The 18,386-nt window shown below is 47.4% G+C and overlaps 1 protein-coding gene across 25 annotated transcripts in view; it reads right to left on the reverse strand.

Moving 5' to 3' along the window:
• The window catches only part of CAST (calpastatin), a 70,433-nt gene extending 52,354 nt beyond the window's left edge, over positions 1–18,079 (reverse strand). For 8 of the 25 annotated variants that reach the window (XM_075079509.1, XM_075079497.1, XM_075079494.1 and 5 more), the window contains exons 1-2: positions 17,893–18,065; positions 12,311–12,376 (exon numbers count right to left, since the gene is read on the reverse strand). In XM_075079509.1, coding sequence (XP_074935610.1) covers positions 12,311–12,376; positions 17,893–17,934 — 108 coding nt within the window. In that variant the 5' untranslated portion in view covers positions 17,935–18,065. Of the gene's footprint in view, positions 1–12,310; positions 12,377–17,640; positions 17,773–17,892 lie in introns of those variants that run through there. The other 17 variants (XM_075079504.1, XM_075079498.1, XM_075079518.1 and 14 more) reach the window with 5 other exon arrangements.
• Between the last annotated feature and the right edge of the window lie 307 nt (positions 18,080–18,386).

Genomic DNA, 18,386 nt, shown 5'->3' on the forward strand with positions numbered 1-18,386 from the left:
GCAACTGAAACAAAACCATGACACCCCCTTTGAACCTCCAGTTTTCAACCAATGCAATGCCATTATTATCATGTACCACTAAGTACTGCTGCAAAAACTCAGCGACTGCAGATATCACATATAATGAAGACTGGGAAAATAAGCTGTTAGTAATGAACACAGCAAAAACGCATGAGATTTTTGGAGGCAGCAGATGGGTGAGACCTATTATTTTTCTCTGATAAGTGGAAGCTCAAGAATCACGACACAACTAAGGCATTCACACATCAATTACTCTCTACAAGCAGGGAAGTCTGCGGAACGAATGACCAGAGATTCAATCAGCAAACTTGTATGCAAACTCAGAAGCACTGGTTTTCAATTGCTGGGACACTAGGTACTGTAACAGACTGGGAGACTTGGAGACCTCAGTCATTAAGGTAATTTCACCTCCTGTTCTGATTTAGTTCCAAAACCAGGAGAGCATCTTGAATAAACAAAGCTGTACATTCAACAGCCAACCTCCAGTCACAGCCTGGGGCACCATACCACGAACTCCGCCCATTTACATAAGGTTAACAACACAAAAATGAGGCCCACCGGTACAGGCTGGCATGAAGTGTGACATTTACATTACAGATTTAACACTTAGTATTGGCCACACTGGAAACAATGACACCCAAATAAGACCCCAGAGTATGTTTCAAAAACCGGGTGTACTAATGATTTTTCCTACTCAAGGGGATGTTAGGAGTGTGGCTGCCTCCACCAGGCGCTCCAGCGTCCAGCGCTGCCCAGTATAGACCAGTACTACCCATTACAGGCCTGTCCGGCTGCTGGAGCCCAGCTCAGCACCCAGGGAAGCTGGGTCTCTGCCTAGGCTGAGGGATGTGCTTGCAAGTTCAACCAGCGGCAAAGCTGAGCACATCTCCCACATGCACACAGACACAGTCAGACACACAGACACTGGCACAGCCGGCTACACGGCTGTCATCAGCACCCACACCCACTGATATCCATAAGGAAATGGAATTTTTTGAAGTGTCGACTAAAGACTTCACAATGAACTAAGCAAGCCCCTCAAAAGAGAAGTTGAGGGCCAAGGACGGAAAAAGAGAGATAGGGAAGCACCTGTTTTATGACTATATCCTTGAGGAGAGCTGAGAGGCTGATCAAAGCAAACATCCCGCCTCAGAAGCCGCTGAGACCCTGAGAAGGGGGTCATAAAGTGTGTAGTCAAGGAGAACAACTGATTGGGATGTAGATAAGAACCAGAACAAACTGCACAGGTTGGGGAACTTTCCTCATTATAACACTAAAAATCAGGCCATAGGCCAGGAACCGCCCGCCTCTGTAAATCCCTTAATCTGTGTGGTAAATTAAAGTGAGCTGTACTGTTACATCCAAGCAAGAAATTAACTAACCAATTATTAGTTGAGACATGTGAATATTAGCCGTGATCGACACATTTAACTGTATAAGTGCCTTGTAGTTTCTCAGTGTGGGGTGCAGCTTTGCGGGTTACCACCTGGCACCAATCTTTGCACAAAAATTACAAATAAAATACCTCCCATCTGTGTGTAGTTTGGCGTTTTGCACACCAGGTGAATGAACCCACTTTTCAGGATACAGCAGGCACCCCAAGGGATTTTTACCAGTCACAGTGTCTTTACTCAGCATAATGCCCCTGCCTCTTGAGTAACTCTAATGCTTTTTCTGGATAAGGAATCCTGCACAACAAGCACCAGGATTAGAAGCTATCACAGAAATCCTGATGTTAAAGCAACAACTCAATTCTAAAACGATAGCAATACTTCAGCACCAATTCTCACTGTCATCCTTTCAAAGTAAAGAATCTATTTCCTGTTAAGTAAAGAATAATGAGCTGAGCAAGCAGCACATATTTTGTCTACACTGCTGTAAGGCATGACACGTTAGGCAGGGTCTGGTTTCAGACCATATCTGGTAAAACATGGCCCCACTCTAAACTGGGACTTCAAATTCCTAGAATATATGGCTCCGTCTTCCTTTTATTACCACATTTTTACATTCAGACACCAACACTGCACAGGCCAGATTATTAGTGATACAGAAGGTCTCCTTGGTGTTTCCCTTTATGAGAATAAAAAGAGGATAAGTCTTTCCATACTATCTGCAGTTAATACCACAAGCACGAATCAATTCAAAACAGAGCAAGGGGGTTTCAGAGCACATTCACACACAACAGGAACGTTTATGCATCGATCTCACGAGTTACACATGTGGTAGGTACTAAAGCATACCATGCCCCCAGGGGCAGCCCTCTGAAGGGGCAAAACCGAACACGGTGTTCAAGAACAGGACAGGGGACTATGCCACTCGTTACAATATAAGACCTGCCCTATCGAGTCCGGCCAAAGTTTCACGTATCCCATTTCCCTGTCTCTAGCAGCAGCCAACTGCAGGTATAAAAAAAACCCCAAAACAGTGATGCAGAGATAGGTCAGGTACATGTTGATACTCCTTCCAAATACTCTCACAGATTCAAACAATTTGTGGCCCTGGGACTCTCTTAACTTCAGTGTATTTTATAAACTGTCCTGGGTTTCTCATCAGTGATTTTGTCCATTTCCCTTTAAAAGTATTTATATTTTAGCATCCAAAAGCTTCTAGAGCATTAATGCCTTGATGGCATAGAAAGTCTGAAGTGATCCGAAATTGGTGGAAGGGCACCCATAAGCTGAAGATGATGTCAAGATGAGGGGTAAAGGAAAACCACACCAGCTGCCTCTCACATGCTAACACTTTACAAACAAAATTGCTAAAAGCCTTGGAATGTCAGGAGGGCAGGTGAAGAAAGAATATCTCCTACTTCATACACTTTGCAGTGGTGTGCTGCAAACATTGACACAGGACCATGATGTCAAAACACAATGGAAAAGCAGAGGGACAGATCCAGGACAACAGCACATCACTCACTTTTACTGGGTGGCAGGTGCAGCCCAGCTGCAAACTTATGCAACAGCTTCAGGTGCATGCGCAACCACCAATTCCAATGATCGCTTCTTTTCTGTTAGCATCTACCATACACGCACCCACAAGGAATGAAAACATAAGCTGATTTAGATTCTCAAGAAGTGTCTGATTCTCCTTAGAATGTGAATTCAACAAACGTAAGGTTCTGAAAACCAAGACATAAAGAGTTATGGTACACCCCTGTGACTTGAACCTTTGTCCTTGAGCAGTGCCCAATACAACCACAACACATGCACACTTTCACTGTCAACTACGTTGATGAAGAACTGCCTGTATCTGCTTTTCATTATGTATTCTAATACACCTGCAGTTTCCAGCTCTGCCCCTCCAGCAAATCTTTTGCCTATTTCTACAAGACACCTGTGCTGGTTTTGGCTGGGATAGAGTTAATTTTCTTGACTGTAGCTGGCACAGTGCTGTGTTTTGGATTTGGTGTAAGAATAGTGCTCCTTGCACATTAATGTTTTAGTGAAGTAGGGGCTAAGTGTCCCTAGGTAGTTATTACGCTAGTCAAAGACTTCTTCTAGCTCTCCGTGCTCTGCCAGGGGCACAAGAAGCTGGGAGGGGAGAGGGCCCAGCCAGGACAGCTGCTCCAAACTGGCCAAAGGGATGTCCCAAACCATATGGTGTTGCATCCAGTATATAAAGCTGGGGGAAAAAGAAGAATGGGGGGATGTTCGGAGTGATGGCGTTTGTCTTTCCAAGTAACCGTTATGCGTGATGGAGCCCTGCTTTCCTGGAGATGGCTGAGCACCTGCCTGCCCGTGGGAAGCAGTGAAGGAATTCCTTGGTTTGTTTTACTTGCACACTCAGCTTTTGTTTTTCTTCTGTGTTATATTATTATTGTTATTATTACTATTACTGTTCTGCTTTACCCATTAAACTGTCTTTATTTCAACGCACTAGTTTCCTCACTTTTACCCTTCCGGCTCTCTACCCCATCCCACTGGTGGGGGCAGTGGGCGAGCAGCTCTGTGGTGCTGAGTTGCCGGCTGGGGCTAAACCATGACAACACCATGTACAGATTCACATTCAGTTGCTCATCATTAGATTGACAGTTTATGTGTATCTCAACCTAAAGCTGGCCACTCCTGTTGCAAGTAGATCCCCCAGTCTGTCTAGACTTGAAGCTTGAGTAGCACAGCTGAAATGAGGCAAACCAATAGGATGGTGTATTTCCTTTGCTAACATACCTTGGAGAAGATCAATCTTTCCAAGAGCCACACAGCCCGGTGAAGCAGGGTATCACAGTCCTATCCCTTCCATAACTCTTCCACAATACCTCTCTCCTGTGCTAGCTGCAATGTCACCGAGCATTAGTACAACCAAAGGGCTTCCAAGTAACTACCACAGGCTACTGTGAAGGATCAGGGTTAACGTAAAATGGGCCTTAAGGACAGATCTTAGTTCTTGCTTTCAGAAACTGAACAGACTAGACTTAGTATTCTAGAAGGAAGAGTCAGAACCTTAGCACTGCAGTAAGCTTTGTGTTTGTGGCCACTGACAGAAGAAGGGAGAGTGGACCCTTAGGAAGAGACGCAGCCATCAAGTAGAGTGGAGGTTGTTGGAAACAACTGCTGAACTCACCTGCTGTCCATCTTTCCAGCCAGCCAGCAAGCTTTAGCTGTGTGAATTCAGTATCAGCCACTCCAGTGTGGTAAGACACAATGGATTTTAGAAGCTTCATTTTTAAGTGAGGAATAGACACAAGCTGCAGCTGCCAGCTATGCTACCGATAGCAGGCAGGAAGGGAAGCCTCCTCCATAATTCAGATGGAAAGGCTCACTGCCTTCAGTGAGTTCACGGCTTCCATCTGAGCTTTTGGGGATGTTGTTTATCACACAGCTGCATGAATGTTGTGGTGTAATCCTAGTCTGAAACTCAGCCCCACAGAGCTGCTCGTTCACTCCCACAGGTGGGATGGGGGAAAGAACTGGAAGGGTAAAAGTGAGAAAACTCCTGAGTTGAGATAAAGACAGTTTAACGGGGGAAGCAAAAGCCGCACACGCAAGCAACGCAAAACAAGGAACTCACTCCCTCCTTCCCATGGGCTGGTAGGTGTTCAGCCACCTCCAGGAAAGCAGGGCTCCATCACATGTAACAGTGACTTGGGGAGACAAACTTCATCACTTTGAATGTCCTCCCTTCCTTCTTCCCCCAGCTCTATATGCTAAGCATGATGCCATACGGTGTGGGACATCCCTTGGGTCAGTTGGTGTCACTGTCCCAGCTGTGTCCCCTCCCAACCCCCACGCCCCCCCCCAGCCCCTCACTGGTGGCTCTGTGCAAGCCCTGCTCAGCAGGAATGAAAACATCCCTAGGTTACCAACACTTTCCAGCACAAATCCACAATGCAGCCCCGTACTAGCTACGCTGAAGAAAATTAGCTCTACCCCAGCCAAAACCAGCAGAGTGGATCAGCCTTGCACTTGGTGACCTGGTTTCTTTTCTCTCCTACTGACTAGCTGGATGACGTTAAATAAGGCAATTACAGCTCGGTGCTTCAGCGCCCCACCTTTCCTACATTTTATCTATGTCACTCAGATAACGTGTCTCGTCTCCTTTATACAAAGCTTGAAGATCTAAGGATGAAAGTACCGTGTGACAGTTAAGCAGTACGTCACTGGAAACTTCAAAAGTAAATACTTCCTGAAGGAACAATCTTATGAACTAACATCTGTTGGTACATCGTAGGTAAAGTGCATATAATCCCTGCCATGATTGTATGTAATTCCAAAACTATACTGTTAATAAATAGATCATCTTCACACTGATGACTCCTAACTCTTTCAAAGCATTATTTTATTTTATTATATTATGATACTAGAAATGGAAAATCTTATGGAGCCATTTACTCTCTGGGAATTCCAGAGAAACACAGATCACTGCAATGTGCTGGGGCCTGGTCCATGGGTACCAAGCCCTCTTCAACAGTATTCAGTGCCCCCAAGGGGAAGAGAAGGTCTCTGGATTGAAAGGCAAAGTGACAGGCACTATGGTCACTCCAGCCCCAACGATAGTCACTGTGGCCACTCAAACCCCCATGACATGTACTGGAGCTGACTCAAGAGAATCAGCCCATGCCAGTATCAGTCCCCCCCCATACACAAGAAGAAATATTGAAAGTGGAGGTCAACTCCTTTAGAAAGAGATGATGAAGAAGCAGGGCCATCACGAGTTGAGAAGGAAGAAGCCATAAATGAAACGGAGGCCACCTGATCCCTGTCCTTGAGCGAGTTGCGAGATATGCGAAAAGATTTCAGCTGTCGTTCATGTGAGCACATTGTCACCTGGCTGCTCCAATGCTGGGATAATGGGGCCAGTAGCCTGGAACTAGAGGGAAAAGAAGCCAGACAACTGGGACCCCTCTCTGGGGAAGAGGGTGTTAACAAAGCAATTGGAAAAAGAACACAAGCTCTCAGCCTCTGGAGGCGACTCCTGTCTGGAGTGAAGGATAGGTATCCCTTCAAAGATGTTACATATCGCCCAGGAAAATGGACAACCATGGAGAAAGGCATCCAGTATCTAAGGGCATTAGCTGTGCTTGAGGTGATTTATGGTGACCTGGGCGATCAACAGTCATCCAAAGATCCAGATGAAGCTGAGTCCAGACGACCCATGTGGGGAAGTTTGTACAGAGCGCACCATCTTCGCATGCAAACTCATTGGCAGTGATGTCCTGGAGAGAGGACGAGGCACCAACAGTGGCGGATGTGATTGATAGACTCTGGGATTACGAAGCAAGTTTCTCTTCCTCACTTGTCTCTGCTGTGGATAAACTATCCCAAGAGGTCCAGCAGCTCAAAGAAGACATGTCCTGCTCCCCACCTCGACAGAGTAGTGTCTCAGCTGTTAGGAATAAGCATCCTTTGGCTCAAAGGAGCCATCAAACTACATAGGGGCAGAGCCCATCAGCATTGCTGGAGTGACCGGGGGATCCCAGGAGCTAACTGTAGTGCAGGCCAAAGTGGGCCTAACTGGGAATGAGTGGCAAAAGCACCCCATTGTGACGGGCCTAGAGGCTCCATGCATTGCTGGCATAGACTGTCTCAGGAGAGGGTATTTCAAGGACCCAAAAGGGTACAAGTGGGCTTTTGGCGTAGCTGCCTTGGAGACAGAGGAAATTAAACAGCTGTCTACCTTGCCTGGTCTCTCAAAGGACCCTTCTGTTGTGGGGTTGCTGAGGGTCAAAGAAAAACAGGTGCCGATCGCCACCACAACAGTGCACCGGTGGCAATATTGCACCAGCCACGACTCTCTGATCCCCATCCACGAGCTCATTCACCAACTGAGGAGCCAAGGAGTCATCACTAAGACCCACTCACACTTTAACAGTCCCATATGGCCAGTGCAGAAGTCTAATGGAGAGTGGAGGCTAACAGTACACTATCGTGGCCTGAACGAAGTCACTCCACCGTTGAGTGCTGCTGTGCCAGACATGCTAGAACTTCAATACGAACTGGAGTCCAAGGCGGCCAAGTGGTATGCCACAACTAATATCGCTAATGCATTCTTCTCAATCCCTCTGGCAGCAGAGTGCAGGCCACAGTTTGCTTTCACTTGGAGGGGCGTCCAGTACACCTGGAATCGACTGCCCCAGGGGTGGAAACACAGCCCTACCATTTGCCATGGACTGATTTAGACTGTACTGGAACAGGGAGAAGCTCCAGAACACCTTCAATACATTGATGACATCATTGTGTGGGGCAACAAAGCAGAAGGAGGTTTTTGGGAACAGAAAGAAAATAGTCCAAATCCTTCTGAAAGCTGGTTTTGCCATAAAACAAAGTAAGGTCAAGGCATCCGCACAAGAGATCCAGTTCTTAGGAATCAAATGGCAAGATGGACGTCGTCAGATCCCAATGGATGTGATCAACAAAATAGCAGCCATGTCTCCACCAACTAGCAAAAAGGAAACACAAGCTTTCTTGGGCGTTTTGGGTTTTTGGAGAATGCATATTCCACATTACAGTCTGATCGTAAGCCCTCTCTATCAAGTACCTGGAAGAAGAATGATTTCAAATGGGGCCCTGAGCAACGACAAGCCTTTGAACAGGTTAAACAGGAGATAGTTCATGCAGTAGGCCTTGGGCCACTCCAGGCAGGACAAGATGTAAAAATGTGCTCTACACCGTGGCTGGAGAGAATGGCCCTACCTGGAGCCTCTGGCAGAAAGCACATGGGGAGACCCGAGGTCGACCCCCAGGGTTTTGGAGTCGGGGATACAGAGGGTCCGAAGCCCACTATACTCCAACTGAAAAAGAAATACTGGCAGCATATGAAGGGGTTCGAGTAGCTTCAGAAGTGGCTGGTACTGAAGCACAGCTGCTCCTGGCACCCCAACTGCTGGTGCTGGGCTGGATGTTCAAAGGAAGTATCCCCTCTACACACCATGCAACTGATGCTACATGGAGTAAATGGGTTGCACTGATCACCCAGTGGGCTCGAGTAGGAAACCCCAGTCGCCCAGGAATCTTGGAAGTGATCATGGACTGGCCAGAAGGCAAAGACTTTGGATTATCACCAGAGGAGGAGGTGACACGTGCTGACGAAGCCCCACTGTATAACAAACTGCCAGGAGATGAGAAGCAATATGCCCTGTTCACTGATGGGTGCTGTCGTCTTGTGGGAAAGCACCGGAGATGGAAGGCTGCTGTATGGAGTCCTACACGACAAGTAGCAGAACCTGCTGAAGGAGAAGGTGAATCGAGCCAGTTTGCAGAGGTAAAGGCCATCCCGCTGGCCTTAGACATTGCTGAACGGGAAAAGTGGCCAGTGCTCTATCTCTGTACTGACTCCTGGATGGTGGCAAATGCCCTGTGGGGCTGGCTGCAGCAATGGAAGTGGAACAACTGGCAGCGCAGAGGCAAACCCATCTGGGCTGCCACACTGTGGCAAGGTATCGCTGCCTGGGTAGAGAACCTGGTTGTGAAAGTACGTCATGTGGATGCTCACGTCCCCAAGAGTCGGGCCACTGAAGAGCATCGAAACAACCAGCAGGTAGATCAGGCTGCCAAGACTGAAGTGGCTGAGGTGGATCTGGACTGGCAGCATAAGGGTGAACTATTTCTAGCTCACTGGGCCCATGACACCTCAGGCCACCAAGGGAGAGGTGCAACATAGAGGTGGGCTCATGATGGAGGAGTGGACGTGACCATGGACGCTATTGCACAGGCTATCCATGAATGTGAAACGTGCGCTGCAATCAAGCAAGCGAAGCGGGTAAAGCCTCTGTGGTATGGGGGACAATGGCTGAAATATAAATATGGGGAGGCCTGGCACATTGACTATATCACAATCCCACAGACCCGCCAAGGCAAGTGCCATGTGCTTACAATGGTGGAAGCAACACCTGGCTGGCTGGGAACATATCCCGTCCCCCACGCCACTGCCTGGAACGCTATCCTGGGTCTCGAAAAAGAAGTCCTGTGGCGACATCCAGGAAGGCTGGATGTTATTAAAGAAGGACGTCTCAAAGGCGCAGGAGCAGGCCGTCCCCATGTGCCGTAAGTCAAGCAGGCGGGGGAGAAGGCCGGCTTGGCTGAATAGGGAGCTTTGGCTGGAACTCAAGAAAAAAAGGAGAGCTTACCGCCTTTGGAAGAAGGGGCAGGTGACTCAGGACGACTACAAGGATGTTGTGAGGTTATGCAGGGAAAAGATTAGAAAGGCAAAGGCCCAGCTGGAACTTAAACTGGCCGCCACTGTTAAAGATAACAAAAAAGGTTTTTATAAATACATCACTGACAAAAGGAGGGCCAGGGAGAACCTCCCTCCTTTGTTGGATGCGGAAGGTAACCTTGCCAGGAAAGATGAGGAGAAGGCTGAGGTACTTAATGCTTTCTTTGCCTCAGTCTTTACTAGTCAGACTGGTCATCCTCAGGGTTGTCAGGCCCTGTGCTGGGAGATGGAGCTAGTATGCAGAATGAAGTCCCAGTTGTTGAAGAGGTGGCAGTCACCGACCTGCTCCTTCACCTGGATGTTCAAAAGTCCATGGGGCCAGATGGGATCCACCCGAGAGTACCGAGGGAGCTGGCAGAGGAGCTTGCCAAGCCACTGTCCATTATTTATCAGCAGCCCTGGTCAACCAGGGAGGTCCCAGATGACTGGAAACTAGCGAATGTGACGCCCCCCTACAAGAAGGGTCGGAAGGAGGCTCTGGGGAACTACTGGCCTGTCAGCCTGACCTCGGTGCCGGGAAAGGTCATGGAGCAGATCATCTTGAATGCCATTACGCGGCACGTGCAGGAAACCAGGGGATCGGGCTCAGCCAGCATGGGTTTATGGAAGGGAGGTCCTGCCTCACTAACCTGGTCTCCTTCTACAATAAGGTGACCCACTTAGCAGCTCAGGGGAAGGCTGTGGACATTGTCTACTTGGACTTTAGTAAGGCCTTTGACACTGTCTCCCACAGCATTCTCCCGGAGAAGCTGGCTGCTCATGGCTTGGACAAGTCACTCTGCACTGGGTTAAAACCTGGAAAAAGCTGGAAAGGCCCCTGACTACTACAGGCACTACAGTGAAGAGAATTAACTCTTTCTCAGCCAAAACCAGTACCGCCTCCAAGAAGGAAAGGCTTAAGAACCTATTCTACACCTTAACAGTACTCATTCTGAGTTCTCCTTGATGTCGTGGTTAATTAGCATCTCCTACTCAAAACTGTGTCAGACTTTTCCTACCTTTACTTTTCAAAGCTGTATTCTTCTTGGGACTATATACCCAAAGAATCTGAGAGATAGAGCCATTTATTGTATGTTTAGTTAAGCAGTGAGCATACAGGATTTTACAATTTTCCCTTCAATATGACTATGAACTCTTCAAAGACCTTCCTCTTTCCTTGTCATTGTTATAATACATTACCTAATCTTTTCTAGTAGGGAGGTGAACAAACTCAGTATTCTAGACAAGGTTGTCCACAGTTATCTACACATAAATTTCTGCTTCAAAAATTGAGGACTACAGGAATAACCTCCGACTTCTAAACAAAAATATAACATTGCAGACTCTTGGGAAAGCTGCACAAAGACTTTGAGTTGCTACCTCAGCTGCTTAAAAAATCAGAGTGTTTTGGAGGTAGGTGTGAAGCATGGCGGAGCTAATGCCATTCAGTGGGCCTAATGAAAAGTGTTTCCATCTACTTCACTTTTAAGCATTGTAAAGTCAATGGAACAAGTCAAACATACCACAAGATTCACAAGAGAAAACACACATCCAGTATTCTAAGGACTCAAAAAGCAAAAACAGTGGGACAATAAACTTCGTAGCAGCCTTCTTTTGCTAGCTAGAAACAGATATCCTCAGTGAGAGGTCAAAACCAGTAACTCTACAACCCAAACCATAGGCTCCAACTCCCACCCTTCCCACAAAGAAGTCAGCACTTCTATATTCAGAGCAACAACTTGCAGTCAAAGATTTGGGCGTTAAACTAAGATTATATAAAAAGGACAATGGTATTCTAGAAAAAACTAAACTGCCTAGAAAGGAAAGGAGGAACAAGTTCTCAGGCTTCCTTGGTATTTGGACAGGAAAGAAAAGTAATTGCTTTAATCATCTACTTCGGAGGACGGTAATGAAAGTGTTCACTGGCCTTGATTTGCAGCACAGTTAAACACTGCCTGACTCACTGTAGCACAGAAGGACCTACCTCCAAGAGGCTAAAAGTGCTTGGAGCTGCTGGGAGAGCAGGGACCCTTCGAAGTACTGTTCCTAACACTGCCTGCCACCCACATGGCTTCTGATTGTTAACAACAGCTGCTATGCTCACACTGCAAAGTTGCTTGTGTAAACTACTGTTATAACCCAGAAGGGACTCTTGAACTGTAAATACCAGTTCCTGAGGAGGCAGTATCTTGAAAAATAAGTATTTTTTCTAAAATACAGCAATGACCACATTATTTGCAAGTGTGTCAGGAGATGGCCCAGACATGCCACATCTATGTTTGACTGTGGATTTGTATCTCTGGAGGAAAAGCCAGGATGCAGACAAGGTGGAAAGCATCACAGTGCAGTCACTTCATCTGTACTTCTGGACAACTGAAAAACCAGGATCACCAGATGTGTCCCGCAGGCACATCCACTGAGATCATTTCCACCAATACTAACATGAAGTATTTGTGAAAGGATAAACAGAGCAAAAAAACATTTTCAGGAGGCTGCTCAGCAGCACAAAACTATACATTCCTGGAATGAATAATGAGTGACTACAGACAGCAGTTAATTACCTGAAAGCTATTGCTTTGCTATCAAAAGACAAACATCTCTATAGGAGGAAATTCATTACCAACTTTTCTTCTTAGTATGCTCAAGTACTTGAATTTACCTCTGCCGCTTCTGCGTTTTTCTCTCCTGATTTGGAAGAAGCTCCACTTGCCTTCTTGTCACCATGCTGTAAGTAGATAAAATAGATATGTAGTTACTAAGATCTTAATTTATACCTTTGTGTAGAGAATTCCCCAACACCTTAGTGCCTGTATGGTTCCTTTCACCTACCACAATAAAACAGAAAGGAACGTTATCATTTTCCTTCTCACTAAAGGGCAGGATTTCTGAATGACCTGCTGGATAACTTCAAGTGAAATCACAGTCAGGAAGTCATGACTTCCAGAGCAGTACATGTAATATGATTGTTCTTGTGAAAAGTTCTGGAAGATATTAAGCTTATCACGCATTCCTTACCAGCACAGCACTCTCCAATACTTGCTTTGGAAGCACTGTCAGTCCCACAGACTTCAGCAGAAACTGAACAGCTCTCTGAGACCAACACGTGGGCAACCATGAGCATCTACCCAAATATCTGAACTTCCCTCAGACACATTAGAACATTCATTATGCGCAGCCCCCTCTACCTGGAAGAAAGCTGTTACTACGATTTCGAGAATTCTGCTGCTGACACACAAAAAAACAGACTCTAACACTTCAGGCAGAGGTGTACATTGGAAGAACTGAGTTTCCTAGGTTCCCCAAACCTCCATCTTTCATTCCCTACAAGACTTTAAACCTCTTGCTTTCATCTAACCTCATATGCAATCCCATTTACTCGCCACATGCAGCAATGTACAGAAAGACAGAGTCTGTGCAGCATGCGCACTGGCATCCAGCGCATGTTGTACTCTCTGCATCTCCGCAAAATGGTGAATATGGTCCACCAAAAAATCTTTTTTTGAAAGCATATAATTTAATCTTTAGAATAAAACAAGTAAAAGGCAATAAATTTTACCGTGAATTTGAAAGGCAACACAACATAGCTGTTGTCTAGTATCTCAGCTAGTGTAACCTCCCACAGCAACTGAGGCATCTGGGAATGAGGATTCATGTCTGGTTTGTTTTGTTAAGTAAAGACAGGAGATGATTTGAGACCCATTTATTCCCTTCTGTTTTGAGGACTGAGCAGCAGGAGGTAAGTTTGCTAACCCACTGAAATAATGAGTTCCTACAGATTTTTCTTTACATGGCTATAGGGAGAAAGTAATGATCCATGTATCATGCAGTATCTTCAACAGCACTGTGTTCAAACACATCAGCAGACAGGCTGGGAAAATACTATAGCTGAATGAACAAATAAAACCAGAAGTGCAAAACAGCATGTCTCTAACCTGCTTCCTTTACAGTGGTACATGACAAAAATTTCAGAAGTTGTTTTAGACAACCTTTAATAATTCAAGTTTTTAAAATTAGTTTGGGCGTGTCTAAGATACTTCACAAGCTTTAAAACTGAAAATGCTATTCCCATATTCCAATTGTGCCTCTTCCAAGGAAAAACAAGCCCCGTGGGTTGTCATTTCAAGTAAGGGATGAATTTATTCACTGCCCCACAATAGCACTTTCAGTACAGACACGTTTAACCCAGTTATCTGTGCTTTTGACTGCTACAATAAAAGCACACCACGTACATACCAGTAAAAGCAACGTCAGTGAGCATGCTTTTGCTGACAAAACAGTAACTCCAGAGCCAGGACTGCTATAAAGCTCAGGATCTACAACTCCTGCCCAGCAAAACTCTGTTGTGTAGACCGGGCTCTCTTCCTAAACAGATACCCTCAGCCTGACAACACTCCAAAAGCCAAGTGTTTCCCTGAATCCAGCTAATTCAGCTAATAAAGCAAGCACATCTTTCTGTATGTTGCATGTATTTTACTGCTTTTATTCATTTGCTTCTTCAAATTTGGACATAGATTTAAAATCAGCAACACCAATTAAAGCTCAGATTCTTTTTTTTTTCTCTCCTTAAACCAGTTCACTGAATGCAGAAGCCTTACTTAGTTCCTACTGAGTGTGCCAGACTTTTACCATGGCCAAATCCAGTGTTACCCTTCTTCCCTAAGTCCCTCTCCTCATCTTCACACCAAAGAAAGCTGTACCAGACAGGACCCAGCCTCAAAAAGGCACTCAGTCCGAGGACTACGAAGAGGGTGATACACTGTGTCCCAGCAGGTGGACGGAGCTCATTGTCCCCTCTTGGGTGTCAAGGCTTCTGTGTTTGCCTGCTTTGGCAGATGTTTCTCCCATTTCCCCATTCCCAGACCAGGCAGTGAAGTACAGCGGTCTGTGCCACCTGGAGAGTGCTCGGGAGCAGGCAGAGAGCGAGAAGAGGGGCTGGCAGGACTCCCTTGACCACCTTTCAAGCAGCATATCAGCTTCACATCCCTGAGGGACATCCCTGACAAGGACCACAACTTTGCCACCCCTAAGCTCAAGTCAGAGAGAGATTAAATGCATGCCGTCTTCCCTCCAGAAGGCTATGTCAAACAGCACCTGTGATAATGAGACTTTAAGTTAAAGTCCAAACACTGTTTAGTTTAACAGTGGAAACAAAGCATGTATGGCCCGACCAAAGTAATATTTTATCCAGTAAGTTGGAGTCATGCATTATGTACACATTAAGTGCTGATACTCTCTGGCCTCAGCTAACAAAACAGCCTGTGAAAGTATTACCACACTTGAGAGCCTGCCATCCTGAGGAGGTAACCTTGGAAAGCACAATTTCCTTCTACACCTTCTGAGAAAACCATGCTGGTTCCCCGAACAGCTGATGATTAAGGCATGACATGGGGCCCTGTTTCAAAAATGCCCTTCAACAGCTCTTTTCTGCTCTGTATTTCCAAGCTTTGAACCTTCTAGGAAAAAAAAAAAAAAAACCAAACCACCAAACATAAATAAAATAATGCAAATAAATCAATCTGCTTAGCACGAGACTCAGCTCTGGTTTTCTGGGACAGTATTCCCAAGTGGATGACAGTTGACTTTTCCTTTGGGCACTCATTCCTTTTTCTGGGCAACTTTCCTTACGAGGCCAAAGAAACACACCCATAACCAAGCCAGTGGACAGGAGCAGCTCCAGCTCCGGCGCATAGCTGAGGTTACATTTCTAGTTTAACTAGCAAGCTAACAACAATTCCTTATAGTTGTTAGGTTGGCCCAAAATATTTTCTGACTTTACTAACAAAAAACATAACATGCAAACCCACCCATAATCTCATCTTCAAAAAATACATAAAGAAGTGTCATGAACACAAAAGTTTATCACCCTGTTCTACAGCACACAAAAAACATCACAACACTGTTGTTTTACAAACACACCTTTAACTTCTGATTAAGAGCATTCATGAGGTGGGGGTCAGTCTCTTCTCCCAAGTCACCAGTGACATGATGAGATGAAACCGCCTCAAGCTGCATCAGAGGAGGTTTAGATTGGATATTAGGTAAAATTTCTTCATTGCAAGAGTGGTCAGGCCCTGGCACAGGCTGCCCAGAGAGGTGGGGGAGTCACCGTCCCTGGAGGTATTTAAAAGACGTGTAGATGTGGTGCTGAGGGATGTGGTTTAGTGGTGGACTTGGCAGTGTTGGATTTATGGTTGGACTCAATGATCTTAGATGTCTTTTCCAGCCTAAATGATTCTATGATTCTAAGTAACTGGCCTAGGTGAAAAGCACAGACTAAAATACTGACAACTGAACACACAACTGCATTCTCAGCCTGCGCTTGCAAAAGTCAGACATCAACTAAAGGTCTTGCTTCAAGAAATTCCTTCTAAATTTCGGGAGCCGCAGCAGCATTAACGAGCCTTTGGTTCAAAGCCATCACACAGCATCTTGGAGGACTGCAGTGACGACACCCTCAGTAACTGGGTGAGAAGGGAAATCTCCTTGGAAGTGTCTCAGCTGAAGTCAACAAACTTTGCGTTACAGATATTAAGGGAGACGTATCATTTTATGCAGATAGGAATCTGACCTTCATTTTCAGTTGAAACTGGGAAGATGACAGAAATATTTGACGCCAGATGGAAAGAGGTGTCAGGGGAGCTACAGTCAAGCCGTGTCAGGAATGGAAAGGTGAAAACTAGATTCAGCTTACAGCCAACCCATTCTGCTTTAAATACAGCAGCCAGTAAAAACCTTGGCAGAGCAACCAATGAATCTCTTTTGCATCTATTCCTCTCTCCCACCTTTTCTGCTTCGCTTACCCATGCTTCAAGGCCATAAGTTCTTCCAGGCAGGAACTGCCCTATCTGATACCTGTGCACAGGACAAGAGAGGACTCCAGCCTCACGTGGAGGCCCGCAGGCGCTGCTCTGGTGCCAACAACTGTAACGACAGTTTTCCAGCAAAGCACATGGAAGAGCGGTCTTCTTACCTGATCACAGGTGGTAACATTGTCTTAGTGTCTTTTGTCACCCTAGATTCAGTGACCCAGGACTACCAAGGCCTTTAACATTCGTGCTGCCGCCTCATGCAGCAATTCCCAAGCTTTCATCCTCCTGACTTTGTGCCACCTCCACCACACTGCATCACTGGTTTGACCTGACACAACTAATGGTACTTGAAAATGTTAGGAAACACCGATCCAAGCTAGTTAGAGCAATTTAAGAGTGCAGTTATAGATTCAACAGATTTAATCTACCTGATTATATGCTTAGAAAATACATGAAAGTGCTGTTTTCCCTGAAAGCCACCTTACACGATGCATGCATTTTGCAGAACTTTAACAGAATACAAACTTTTTTCTATCAAGAGACTAACTGGTTCCTCATATAAATAATAAGTCATAAATACGACTTTCTAAAACAATTGCGGGTTCGGCACAGGAAGGACTAGCACCCCGAGCCAAGCCACACGGAGCCATCAGAGCGCTGTGGCTTAGTTAGGGAGCACCTGGCAAGCGACAGCTACCCCTGGCAACTCCACCTACCTGTTCTTTTGAAAAGAACATGTTTCAAAAAAAAAAAAAAAGCACGCTACGCAGTGTTTTTTCCAAAGCAGGAACAATCCCGTATAAATTCTGCCTTACGTCGCAAACTGCCGCCTTTTGACCGAGCGGTTCAGTTTCGTCAGCTAGCAAGCTTGCGTTATTTGGAAGATTACGAAAACAGGCAACAGCACCAAAAAGCCCGTTTTTCAGCGTCGCCCGCGGACCGGTGCCGGGGAACTCTTCGTTCTCACCTGACCTCAGACACCCTACGCGAGCGCTTAAAACGCGCTGATCCGCCTCCAGCCACCACAAAATCCCTTCCTTATCCCTCCTTAAGCCTTCGTGCCTGAGAGGGGAGGGAGCCCGCGGGGCCCTCCCCGCCCGGCCACCGCCCGCTCCCCCGAGGGGCCCCGGGGTCCCCCCCGCCCGGTCCGGGCTCCCCCGCGGCCGCCGCCCCGATTTACCATGGCGTACCACCACCGCGCGAAGGCCATGGCGCCGGCTGACGCTCCTCACCGCCCGGCTCGGCTAGGTACGGCCCGGGGCCGCGCCCCGGCAGCCGCCTCCGCCCCAGGGCGGCACCCGCCGCGGCGGCGTCCTCCCACCACCGGGACCCACAGCGCGGCCGTGGGGCGGAGGGGCAGCGCGCTGCGGGCGGCCACCCACGCACCCACCCGCCCACGCAGCCAGCCCCCGCGCCCGCCGCCCCACCTTACCGCCGTGGGGGGAGGCTGCCTCCCCGTCCCGGGCTGCGACATGGCGGCGGGGCTCCCTGCCGCCTGCCCCCGGCGTTGCTGCGGGTCCCGGGGAAGCGGGGTGCAGCCAAGGGCGGCGCGAAGCGGTCCCAGCGCCGCAACCCTGCCGGGCGGCGGACGGTACGATCCCTCCCCTTCCTGCCGGGGCCGGGCCGGGACGGGCCGGGCCGGGGGGGCCCGCGGGGGGTAGGCGGAGGCCGGGTGGGAACCGGGCTGAGGCGGCGGCCCCAACGCCTCTCGCCCTGCCAGCGGCGGCGGCAGGACGGCGCTCACCCGCAGCAACAACGGCGTTCTTTACAAAAAATAAGGGGTTTGGGGGGAAAAACTCCACATACACTTTCCTTTTCCTCTTGAAACTGGGTCCCTCAGCCGTTCCCCTTGGAAAAGCGCTGGGTTTGGACTTGCGACCCCCAGCTGGAGGTTGGCGCCGTGCCAGCTCCTGCTGGGGATCCCTC

The sequence above is a fragment of the Phalacrocorax aristotelis genome, chromosome Z (genome assembly GCF_949628215.1).
Source record: "Phalacrocorax aristotelis chromosome Z, bGulAri2.1, whole genome shotgun sequence".
NCBI classification, from domain to species: Eukaryota; Metazoa; Chordata; class Aves; order Suliformes; family Phalacrocoracidae; genus Phalacrocorax; species Phalacrocorax aristotelis.